Source organism: Brachycentrus maculatus, unplaced genomic scaffold, assembly GCF_059751285.1.
Source record: "Brachycentrus maculatus isolate JH-2025_06_01 unplaced genomic scaffold, ASM5975128v1 h1tg000226l, whole genome shotgun sequence".
NCBI classification, from domain to species: Eukaryota; Metazoa; Arthropoda; class Insecta; order Trichoptera; family Brachycentridae; genus Brachycentrus; species Brachycentrus maculatus.
Genome location: NW_028280977.1, coordinates 150,537 through 163,584, shown reverse-complemented (window position 1 = coordinate 163,584; position 13,048 = coordinate 150,537). Strand labels below are relative to the sequence as shown.

The window sequence follows — 13,048 nt, the reverse complement described above, 5'->3', positions numbered from 1 at the left end:
TTTGGTGGATATTTTCATCAATTTTTTTTATCAATAACTGACTTATTGCTATCATTAGAATTTTAAATAAATCATGATCTTTGTATTGACATCTCAACATAGATGAAGAAGAATATGGATGTATGGGTATTTACAAGTATAAGCCATTGATAGGTCGTAAGCCCTGTAAATACCTCGAATTCCACATTCTTCTTCATTTATGTGGAGATGGCAATATAAATATGTAACTCCTAATAAGACAAACCTAGTTTCGCGAACAAATATTAATGAGTCATATTTATTTTCTACAAATTTTGAGATGAAAAATATGAATTTGTTGAAACTTATAATTTATTTATCTTTTTTATGTCTTCACATTATTAACCTTCACTTTTCTTATTTACCATCTTTTTATTTAACTATGAACCTATTTTATAACCCACTTGAAAATGTGACCTTTTTATAAAAAGAAACTGTTCATATAAACGACGTTTAATTTTAACAAAAAAAAAACGAAAAAAATGTTTTAAAGTAGTAAGTATTAATTAGAAGAGATTCAGATTTTCGTAGGTTATAAATAACTTTAATTTATGTGCCTTTTTTAGTGAGCTTTCTCAAATTAATAATCCTATTTAAAACAATTTCAGGCGGCGCCTGGTCATCCAGGCCCGGACTCAACATCAACACTGTCCACTGGCAGGCCACGACCGAGGCAAACTTCATCACCAAGCCGCGCCCGGCCGCTTGGGAGAAGCCCTCCACCGGGAAGCCCAAGCCCACCAAGAAGTTCACGACCACGACGCAGAAGCCGCAGACCGTGAAGACTCCACCCCCCAAGCCCTACCCGGCCAAGCCGGCCAAGAACCCAACCCCACCCCCGGTCTCCACCCCGGTCGGCAGGCCGTCCACCGTGACGTACCTGTCGACCGTCGCGCCGGCTGTCGAGGGACACCCGAAGCCCACGTTAGGGGCGATCATGACCACAGCAGCGACCAAAGATATCGGTAAGACGATCGCTTCACCCGTTTGCTAGAATTATTGATATTAGACAGACTTAACTAAAGTGGTGACAAAAGTGTATAATGTGCAAGGAAAGCGATTTATTGATGAATGTTAGCAAATCCAAGATTATGGTTTTTGAAAGAGAAGAATGCAGATCTGAATGTGAAATATTGGTAAACGGAGAGATTTTGGAACAGGTAGATGATTTCGCGTATATGAGTAGTATGTTTTCTAGGGATGGAAAGATTGATAAAGACATAGAAAGGAGTGAATGCTGGGAACAAAGTGAACGGTGCACTGAAATCAGTTATAGCAAATAAAAACCTATCAGCGGAAGCTAAACTGGCAGTGCACAACGGAGTCCTGGTTCCAACTCTAATGTATGGAAGTGAAACATAGAGTTGGCAAAAGAAGGATGAAAGTACACTGAATGCAGTCGAAATGCGATCTCTCAGAAGAATGTGCGACAAAACGATGTATGATAGATGTTCGAATAGTGAAATAAGGAAGGAATGCAAAGCTGAGATAAGCATTATCGATAAAATTAAGAAAGGTGTGTTGAGATGGTTTGGACATGTAGAACGAATGAGTGAGGAAAGAACGGTAAAACAAATTTATGAGGCGAATGTTAGCGGGAAAAGAAGCAGAGGAAGACCGAGAAAAACATGGCACGATCAGGTATGCCAAATACTTGAAAGTGGTCAGGTTAGGAGTCGTAACAATCGGCGGGTATGTATGAGGAGATGCATGAACGTGGAAGAGGCGAAGAATGTTTGCAAGGACAGAGTGGTGTGGCGCTCTATTCTCTCTGCCTACCCCTGCGGGGAAGCGGCGTGATGGTTAGTTAGTTAGTTAGTTTTTAGACAGACTTAATATTAGATGATTACTTTTGGCAGACTGTGCGCAAAAGGTATCATCATTCGTCCCATATTTATAGGGAAGCCGATCATACCTTAACATAAAGCACATAATTTTACTTTTATATTTTTTTACAAAAAAATTAATAATATATAAATGTTAGTATTAATATATGACCACTTACTGAGATTTTTATGTCTACCTGTTTCGAGACGGACCCGTTTCTTCATCAGGACAATCACTACAACAACATGCAAACAATACTACCCATTCACACACTTACAACTACGAAAAATGTTTATCACATGCGATTTTGGTTTATTTTAATCTTTGGGTGAACTTTTGGTAAAATATAATAATTTTTATTTACGCAATGTTTAAGATTTGAGCTCTGGGTTTTGATCACAACCATATCACGCAACGATATGAACTTATTCAATCCGATTTTTTTTTTCATAAAGCTTAATCCTGAAATTGACGTTCTTAGTACAACTTGACATATGTACAGATGTCCTAAAGGGTTATGACAAACTGATCTTCCCTTTTTAATTTTACACATATTATTATAGTTGAAATAGATTGTAATATTTATCTTTTGGTGGTAATTCACAATTACATATAACATGCAGCGGTAAAATATATTCTCATTAACATAGAAATCCACTGAAATTTTCTAAAAGTCTTATCCAAAAATTGAGGCTGTTATTACAATGGTACAAACAGATATTCTAAAGAGTTATGATGTTCAGACAAGCCGCTCATACCTTAATTTTACTGAAATCATTATAAGTTACATAGATTCTAAAATTTCAATTTGAGTGGCAATTCATAACGATATCATGCGGTGATAAAATATAAACACCTTAACCCGGAAATTCACCGAATTTTTCTAAAAGTCCAATCCGAAAATTGACGCTCTTATTACAGCGGTACTAAAAAATCCCAGTTATGTTCCATATATCGCTATGTAGTATGATTGTCATTGAGCTCGTGTAACGCCATTATAAACATATTGTTTGAGGATATGAACTCAATAACATAGTAAACTACTAACTTTTTATACCTCAAACTAAATGGAGAGGCCTACCAAAAATGTGATATAATAAAATCAGATTTGAAAACCATTCCTTTAATTAGGTTTTTAGCAAATTTCGCTCATTTTCCAAGTTTTTGGGCTTAGATAGCTTTTCATAAATTGAATCACTAAAAAATCAGACAAACAACACTTACTCAAATTAAATGCTGAATTATTTTGATAGAAAATATCCTTGATATTATAGAATTTCTGAGAAGACTTTCCACCAAAAAAAATCGTTTAATTTTTTTGCAATACAAATATTATGCCAAAAATATTATTTTTAAATATGCTAAAAGAAGCTACGTGTAATAATGGTAAACTTAGTTGTTTTTTAAAGTAATTCTATGGGAAACCACTTAAGAGCTACACGTGTAGACTCAATTCAACCGTCAAGAGATTTTTTTGGAGAATTTCAAATCAAACATTTAAAACGTACTTAAATAGATAAAAAATTAAGAAAATTATATCAATTTACAAACGACAATATATGAATATACACGTTTTCCTCCGTGGTGTAGCGATCAGCGCTTTTGGCTTCCGTGGTAGACATCTCGGGTTCGATTGCAAGAGGGGGGGGGTCAAATTAATATAAGCATTTTTAAGCTCCAGTTCTCTCTTCTTCTCCGTCTTATTCCTCATTGCTGAGGGTTGTGACCCTTGCGGTAGTAATGACTCTTCTACAGTTATCACTTGACTGTGCTGCACATAGCGCTCCAACCACTGAGGTGCCTGCTGCTGCCTTAATTTGATTGGTCCATCATGTGGGCCAATAATTATTTTATGTTTCCCTAGACTGGTGTCTGAAACGTAAGACTGATTACCTCGTTTACACACAATAAAAAACGATCAAAATAACTCTGCTTATAAACGATGCAGTGCCCTATGCACCATTAAATGTGGTTAAGGGTTAGAGAAATAGAGAAATATATAAATAACATAAATAAGAAATTATTTTTTGACATCTCAACATAAATGAAGAAGAATATGGAAGTGTGGGCATTAACTGGGCTTTCGACCATCATAGGCTGGTAAAAGTGATCACTTTACACGCGTGTAACATTCATCAATGAAACCCATGATTGACAACTACACTACTCAAATTCTTGGAACTTCTATAAATGTACACATATTGTTCAAATTCGTAACAAAGTGCTTGAAATCACTAGAATTTCACTAAAGACATCAGTAATGAGATTTAGAAAAGCTTTTAATTAAGCAAAAACTTTTTCATTTTTATGTGAGGTCCGAATCCTGAATTATATTCACATAACCGAGAAACGTTAGATAATATGCTTTTTAATTTAAATTTTTAGCTTATAATTTGACCAGTTAATTGATAATAAATTAAATAAACACGAATATTACTTACCATAAATGCATACGTTAATATATAAAAAAAAATCCCTTACCGCACCCCAATGGTGCATAGGGCACTGCTTCATATGAACGCAGTGTTATCTTGATCGATTACACATGAAGGAAAGGTGATCAGCCCTCCACTTCAGGTACCAGTCCAGTGTAATATTGAATAAATATTAGAGTGAAAAAATCACTTATATTTATTTAACCACCCTGGGAATCGAACCCGGGACCTCCAGAACGGTAGCCGAGCATGCTGACCATTACACTACGGAGGCGGACGTTAATATAACAGAATAAAAAGTATTCATTGCAAACTATTATTGGATTAAAAGTTCTATTTTTAGTAAAACTGAATAGTGTGATTGAATAAATGGGAAGAGATGAGTTCATTCAAGACGTAGTTACGTCTTGAAAAGTTAAGCTAAAGATGCCTTTTAGAAGGAACAGAGGGTTGGGCGAATCTAATATTTCTTAAAATTAATGAGAGAAGACAACCTCACACCTCGGTCATAACGAATCGATACAACTTCTTGAAGCTCTCTCCACAAAACAATGAGACAATTGGAGAAGAAAAAATTAAGTGCTTTTATTTTGAGGCGGAGAAAAGTTTTGGGAAGAAAAATGGATTTACAGCACTTAACGCGTACATATATCATGCTTTCCTAAGACTTATTTTCGTATTCGATTTCACAAATGACACTTAAAGTGCCAGGGCATGTAGTGATGATTTGAATATATTGCTAAACAGGATTTATTAAGTTCACTGAGCGATATTTCTAAATCTCAAAAGTATCATTTAGTTAGATTTTTCAAAATAAATTTGTTCTACTTCTATAAGTGATAAACGCGAATATTTTTTATTTACAACATTTTGAGTATGTCCAAATACTAAAACCAGCCTATGACGGTCGTCAGCCCCGTAAATGCCCAGACTTCCATATTCTTCTTCATCTTTGATGAGATGTCAAAAAATAATATGTTTTATATTTTAACAGCAGTGTTAAATTTGTGGTATGGTAATATAACACTCTCCTTATCATTCATCGTTCACGTGTAATACCACTTTAATAAACACTATTTATAGTGTACGATGAATGATAAGGGGAGTGTTACACACATATATATTAAATAATTTTGCTGAAAAGGTTACCATGAAGATTATTCTTAATTACCAAAAAAATAATTTTACAAAATATTTGTGTATTACATATAACTAAAACGAATTTTAACTAAATAACCATCATGCTGCTTCCCGCAGGGGTAGGCAACACCAATCTGAGTTTGCAAACAATTTTCACCTCTTCCACATTCATGCATCTCCTTATACATACCCGCCGATTATTTTTAATCCTGACCTGACCAATTTCAAGTTTTTAAATTACTTGATCATGCCACCTTTTAAATCGAATTTACAATCAGTATGATTCATGTTTGAATGATGAAATAAGGAAAGAATGCAAGGCTGAAAGCATTATCGACAAAATTAAGAAAGGTGTGTTGAGATGATCTGTGTTAGGAAATATGGTAAAACGAATAAATGAGTCGATTGAAGATGGAAATAGAAAGACAGGTCAGAAGACTGAATAATTGGCGGATATTTATAAAGAGATGCATAAATATGTGTGAAATCATAATCTTTCTGCCTTCTCCTACAGCGGCGAATTGGCAAGTTTACATATCGCTCACTCCTTTCTAGAACGTCATAAATCGAAAATCGTCAATTTTCAGTTGTGCATGTTTTCGGAATGCCCAAAAAATGTTTATATTCCAGCAAGAGCGGCATATTTTTAACTTAATATTTACCCGCTACAGGGCCAAAAGTGTTGTTTTTGCATTTTGAAGAAAAGGTATTGTTTAATTATTTTTTTAAACACACATTTTTTTTTTCAAATGGAGAAAAAACCTCCAGGTTCTACCTAAAAAGATCTGTTGCACAGTTAAAAGTTCAATAAGTGGCTTGATATTTATTTTTAATACATTGTATTATATTTTTCAATTTTAAAAACGTTCTCCTGAAAAATCAAGTTTTTTATTTATGGCGTTCTTGAAAGGAGTGAGTAATATATATGGGGTGTCCCATAATCCTACATATTCCTTTTAAGGGGTGTTAGGCTAGCTTATGACTCACCAAAAAATGAAAATATGAGCTCGGTAAAAGTGCATTAGTTTTCCAGATATTTCCATTTTTATGAATTTCCCGAACATCTACGCCTTAGATCAGTTTTTTTAGTGCCAATTTTAGAATTTTTCATATTTTGTTTCATTAAACTGAATAAGTATTCTTTTGATCATATAAAATAGAAATACTTAAATTAGACAATTTTAAACAAACCAATTTTATTACTCAGCATTTTGAGTACCTATATAAATATATATTAATATGTGTTTCTGTATAAACGATAAGGAGAGCTTATATTACGTATTTTTGGTTGACGCAATACGAACGCCATGATTTCAGAGTGTGGCGTCCCGACCCTCGCGTCTCGGCCGGAAACGAGGATCGTCGGAGGGAAGGACGCAACCTTCGGCCGCTGGCCCTGGCAGGTAAGGAGGAGCCTATATAGCCTATTGTTCTCTTATCGGTATTTTTTTTCAGCGTCGATTTTCCCGCTACTCTTTCCCGAGCAGGAAATTGGATTTTATATTTCATTTTCAATAACAAAATAAATATGTAAATACGCACCGACGGGATGGGCTATTGGGATAATCCGCAAATTCAAAATTCAACAGGAGAAAAACCTTTTCCAGTCGAATTATTTGTTGATTGAGATGCTGTTTATTTTGTATACGGTAAATAAGGAAATGAATAATATAATATAAAACTAGGTCTGGGAAAAAGTTAATGGCCTTTTTTAAAGTAAAATTTAACTGTGTTTCTTATGGTGTGAAAATTAATCAATTTAACTTCTGTATATTGAGAGATGCCACCGTATTTGATCTGATGATAGAATGGTTATTCTGAAACCGGTAGTCATAAAGTCGTATTTTTTAAAGTGGTATTACACATAGTGAACTATCAATGATCAGGAGAGTATTCGACACAGGAGAGCGTTTCGGAATAACCATTCCATCATCAGGTCAAATGAAGACAAAAGTGAAATTTTTACGGTCTGCCATTTATACGAAACTAAAATTTGAAAGAGAAAGAAAAGACAAATGAATTGCAACTAGCTATATTTTTAAAAGTGGACCTTAATTTGTTTAATAAAATGGAGAGTGTTTAATTTATTTTAACCAAATATGCTTCATTATTATTGACAAAGCTACGCTTTTTTTCGGGTATAGCCATGATGCTATCAGTGAAAAAGTTCCGTAGATTTTGGTTGGAAAAAAGAGGTTTTCATAGGCTTCTTTTAAAAGTAGCTGAATTCCATTTAAAGAGCTCTGCAGAGATCGGAACACGCGATAGTCAGAGGATGCTGTGTCTAGACTTTACGGTGTTTGCATCAAAACTTTCCAACTAGACTCACCCATTTTTTGAAATGTCATTAAAGAAACGCGTGGTCGGGCGTTGTCATGATAACACTTTGTCAACAGATTATGGCTTCACGAAATAACTCAATTAAATTAATGTTGTATTTTCATAAAAAATACTCTTTTTAATTTTTTTTTAAATGTAAAAAAAAAAACAATAATCTGAGTAACGTGACAAATACATAAATATCAAACAAATACGTATTGAATCAAAATCATACCTCGTTTGGTTAAAGTAACATCATAAATAAACCTTTATAAATTTCTTCCATTATCCACAAAGTCATTTAATAATCAAACTTTAAAAATTTTTTTTTCTTACTTTATTATTTGTGTTCCAGTCTTGTTAACCTTAATCCCATGTCCTAAAATGAGAAATTAAAATCACTCATCGGGAATATTATATGTATATATGATTTATGTATGTAATATGTTTTGAAATAAATAAATAAATAACTTTCTATGAAAATAAAAGCTATTCTATGAAAATAATAAATATTAGTGATTTTTTCACTGTAATATTTATTCAATATTACCCTGGACTGGTACCTGAACCTTTCCTTCGTGTGTAAACGATCAAGATAACACTGTGTTCATATGAAGCAGTGCCCTATGCACCATTGGGGTGCGGATAAGGGTTTTATTATTATTATTATAATTGTATAATGAAAGAGAATATTTGAAATAAATTCTAAATTAAAAGTACATATGCGATTGCATGACTCATTTTAGATAAATTATCAATGAGTTATCAAATAATTTGATAAAAAAAGAATTTTAAATGTACCCTTTGGTAGGGTTAAATCAGAAACGACATATACATTGCAAATCGTAAATATATTTTGTAGATTAAAAGCATTGTTAACATTGTGGTATGGTAATATAACAATCTCTTTATCCTTATCATTCATCGTTCACTTTGTGTCTTACACAAACAAAACGATGAATGATAAGCAGAGTGTCTAATTGTGAATTTGTTTAAATATCAATAAATAAATGCATATTTCCAAATTCAGATATGATAATTTGAACACATCTTTAATTTTTAAAATATGTTTTCCAAGTAACGTTTTATGTATGTAATAAAATATCACAGTAAATATATTGTAAAGTAATAAATCTATAGATAATAAAAAATTGATGCTCTCCTGGAAAACATCGTTAACATGGTTTGTTTAAGTAAATCTTCTTAATTAGATTTTAGCTTTGTACTGACCATATAGTTTTGTTTTATATAATAAAACAAAACTGGCTTTTTTGGTGTTCATTTTGTTTGACCAGTGACCGGGTTATTTATTAAATGACATTGTTTGGTTTATTCTCAAACTCATTAGTCAAGAAATATGCATTGTGGTGATATCATAAAATGGGCAATTAACATTTGAAAAAGACAACCGGACATTGAAAGTTTTGCGCACATGTGTGTTTTTAATGTAATTTATACCTCATTCTCATGTGATTTTCATAAATTAAGTTTTTGTTTTTTTATTGAAGTTTTTAAATCATTAAAGAATTTTTATTTTCTAAGCTCAGACATTTGTAACATAAAAAATATTATAATAATTTTTACTGTCCCCATTTTAATTTATGTAGATCGAATAATTTATTTTATATTTTCCCTAATGTCAGTCAATTATTGCTTTTGTTTTTATCCTTTCTCCATCTCCTCTTATATTCTTTATGTATTGTTATTATAATGTGTTTTGTTTGTTAGAACCAAAACCATTTGTAAACGAGTGAAGGCTTTATAAAAAAAACTCATAAATAAAATTGCTATCGTACCGAAGGTCCTATGTTTGATTCCTAGATCAAAATAAAAATAAGTGATTTTCCAAACTGATAATTATGTAATACAATGCTGGACTGGTACCTATAAAAATGCTGATTGTTTTTCCTTCGTGCATTTGACGATCACGTTAATATTACTTTTTAACTATGCAGTGCTCTATGCACCATTGAGTGGGTTAGTAGAAGAAAAACATTAAAATAAATATTTTCACCAAACAATATTCGGTGAGGTGTAGAATAGGACGATTCAAGTTAATGAAAAAGAAAATGCATAAAATGAATAAATAAATTACACTTATTTATTACCATACGTAAGTAGTTGACATTTGAATAAAAATTATATTGAAATTCTCTACTATTTGATTATTTATGTATTGTATAATTAATGCTGCCTGGTCGTTCAAATTCTTTCAAAATTGAATAAATAATGCACAAAAACTCGTACATATGTTTTAAAATAAAATAAGATGTTTTATAACCTTCTTTTCGTGATATTAAATTGATGTATTTATAAACCGTTTGGAAATTTATTAGTAGTATAATGAATAGGCTGATTTTGATGTATTTTTATAACATATATATATATATATATATATATATATATATATATATATATATATATATATATATATATATATATATATATAAATATAAATATATATATACCCGATGTAGTGCCCTATGCACCATTTGGTGTAGATAAGGGTAAGAAAAAGATACGTTGCAGTGCCATAAGTACCATTAACCAGAATTAGTTAGGAAAAAGGGTAAACAATTATTAAGACAATCTTATTCTTAAGTTTCACCGAACAAAATTAAAAAAAAAAAAATAAGTCGTTACAATAACTACAAAAAAATATCCTTGAGTGCATCCAATGTAAGGAAATCAACACTTACTAATCTACTTCAAATTTTTAATAAACAAGAATATTGTAAAAATGCTTAAATATAAGTGATAATGAAGGGTGTAAATCTTAATTACTGATATATGAAAGTATTAAAAAATAGCAAGGATATTTTGGACTCACTCAAAATGTTATGTGTCGGGTTGTGGTCTCGTGGTTAGTGTCGCGGACTCCCAAGTCAGAGTTTCTCGGCTCGAATCCACTCTACCACAATTTGATACCTATTTCTAATAATATAAGCTCACAGAAATAGTATGAAATTGAAATATTTGTGTAAATAATAAAAACACAAAAATATTTCTCTTTTTATAAAAAAAATTGGTTTGTTCTATCACGAAATCGTCTAATTTAAGCATTTCCAAGCAAAGCATATTAAGTTTATGCATTACTCGTTAAATCGACCTTTAGTCTAAAGGCATGTTATTCAGAAGAACGCCTCAGAATAGCCATAAAGTGATCGCGGGTTTGATAATTTGGAATTAATTAATTCTCCTGGATCTTCGACGATGATTTCGGGATACGTAATAGGCGAGTGAAGGAGAGTATTGTTCAGCCTTCTAGGGACTATCTATCGATTACCTGTCTCGGCCAGAATGACGAGTATTGCTGGAATATATTTTAAGGACTTTCAGTCGAGTATTTGTAGAAGGCAAACAGAACTTAATTGAAGTTGAATGAGTCTATGATTCTTTGGCCTCTATACAAATATAGAATGAAGTACTAGATTAAAACGTATTTCAATGTGAACGTAAATTTTAGTGGTTGTTGTTATTTATAGATCCAATCTCGTTTGAAACCATCACCTCTATTGTTATATGAAATTAAAAAAAAAAAAAACTCCCAAGAATGTTTTGTTAAAGACGATTAACGTTTCGACCTTTAGGACTTTTGTGTACTTTAAAAAAATATCACTTAAACCAGCTTATAACATGCCAGCTTATCTAAGCCCTGTAAACGCTCAGACTTCCATATTCTTTTCCATTCATCTTGATTTTTTAAAAACATATATGTTTATAAATAAGTCCTAAATGGAGCGACTTTTAAATCCCTCATAAACGCGTGGAAGCTTATTAAACAAAGTAGAGTGATGTTGTGAATATGATAAAAACAAGAAAACATCTATGTAAGTTAAAAATAAACCTTTTCAGTGAATGTAGTACGTATATAAAGTGATTCGGGAAGATTCTAATATGCATTTCATGAACGTTTTTGCTGATAAATCTTACTGATTTTAACCGTAGTCAAGCCTAAGAAATAGAATGTGCAAGATATTTTTAATTATAAATACGTATAACCGAAATTTGAGTTGTGTGGTTGTCAATTATGGGTGTAATGGTGAATATTACACGCGTATGAAGTGAACAGTTAAACCACCTTATTACAGGTTGTAAGCCCTTAAATGCCCAGGCTTCTATATTTTTCTTCATCGTTGTAGAGATATCAATAAAAAATCTTGGTAGCAAAAGAGTGTAACCTGTATAATTCGGTGACGTCTATAGGCGTTTTAATAAAATAAAGTAATATACCCATGATGTGGTACTCTTGGGGAATATTAAGGACAGAAATATAAAGAAATGAAAAAAAGTTGAATATTAGATTGTGTATTTATATATAAGGCGCCGTGGCGTAGTTGAGTAGACGCTGGACTGAAAAACTGGCGTCGCGGGTTCGATTCCCGCCAATTGCAAAATGTATTCAAGAAAGATTTATTTTCAATTGGTCTAGGTGTTTGTGATGTATTTTTCTCATTTACCTTCCCTGTCCTTATTATCCTCCCTGCAGACAAGCATCTAAAATAGACGCTTTGCGGGTTATTCCTTAATATTTATATATATATTTGTATATATATATATATATATATATATATATATATATATATATATATATATATATATATATATATATATATATATATATATATATATATATATATATATATATATATATATATATATATATATATATATATATATATATATATATATATATATATATATATATATATATATATATATATATATATATATATATATATATATATACGTAGATATTTGTGTGTGTGGAATTCATTTCAATAATGTAACTTTATTTGTAAGTTAATTAGAATATATTATTGTGTGTAGTAATAATAAACAACAAATATTATTTTAGTTGGATAGAACTAACAAAGTTGGCAAAATATCCATTCCAAACATAGCATAAGGGTTTTAAACGTACAAAACAATTTTACAGAAATACCTAGCTTAGCTCTGCCAAAATTTCAGACATTTATAATCAAAGTTACAACGAAGTACCAAGCTACATAAAACCTTATGTGACACTGTGTACCTCTAACCGCACATTACTTTCAATATAAACTAGCAATATTACTCCAGACGCAGAGGTTTTCTTAATATTTTAAGACTTTTACAGTAGGTAAGTCTACAGTCTACATAATATTTCTAAAAGGATTTTCTAACACATGTACCTAGATAGAAGGGTATGCATTACCGAATTTCGGCAAACCGGTAAATATGACTAAATTCCATTACCGATTTTTATAGAAATAGTTATATGTTGCCTAAAAATTCTCCTTGCCTATTAGGTACAAGGATTAAAAGAA

At 31.6% G+C, this 13,048-nt stretch overlaps 1 protein-coding gene across 1 annotated transcript in view; it reads left to right on the top strand.

The window, feature by feature from the left end:
- Positions 1-13,048, top strand: part of LOC148306766 (serine proteinase stubble-like) — a 178,174-nt gene that overhangs the window by 119,660 nt on the left and 45,466 nt on the right. Inside the window, exons 5-6 of the mRNA XM_088264385.1 lie at positions 627-983; positions 6,738-6,823. Coding sequence (XP_088120511.1) covers positions 627-983; positions 6,738-6,823 — 443 coding nt within the window. The remainder of the gene's footprint in view (positions 1-626; positions 984-6,737; positions 6,824-13,048) is intronic.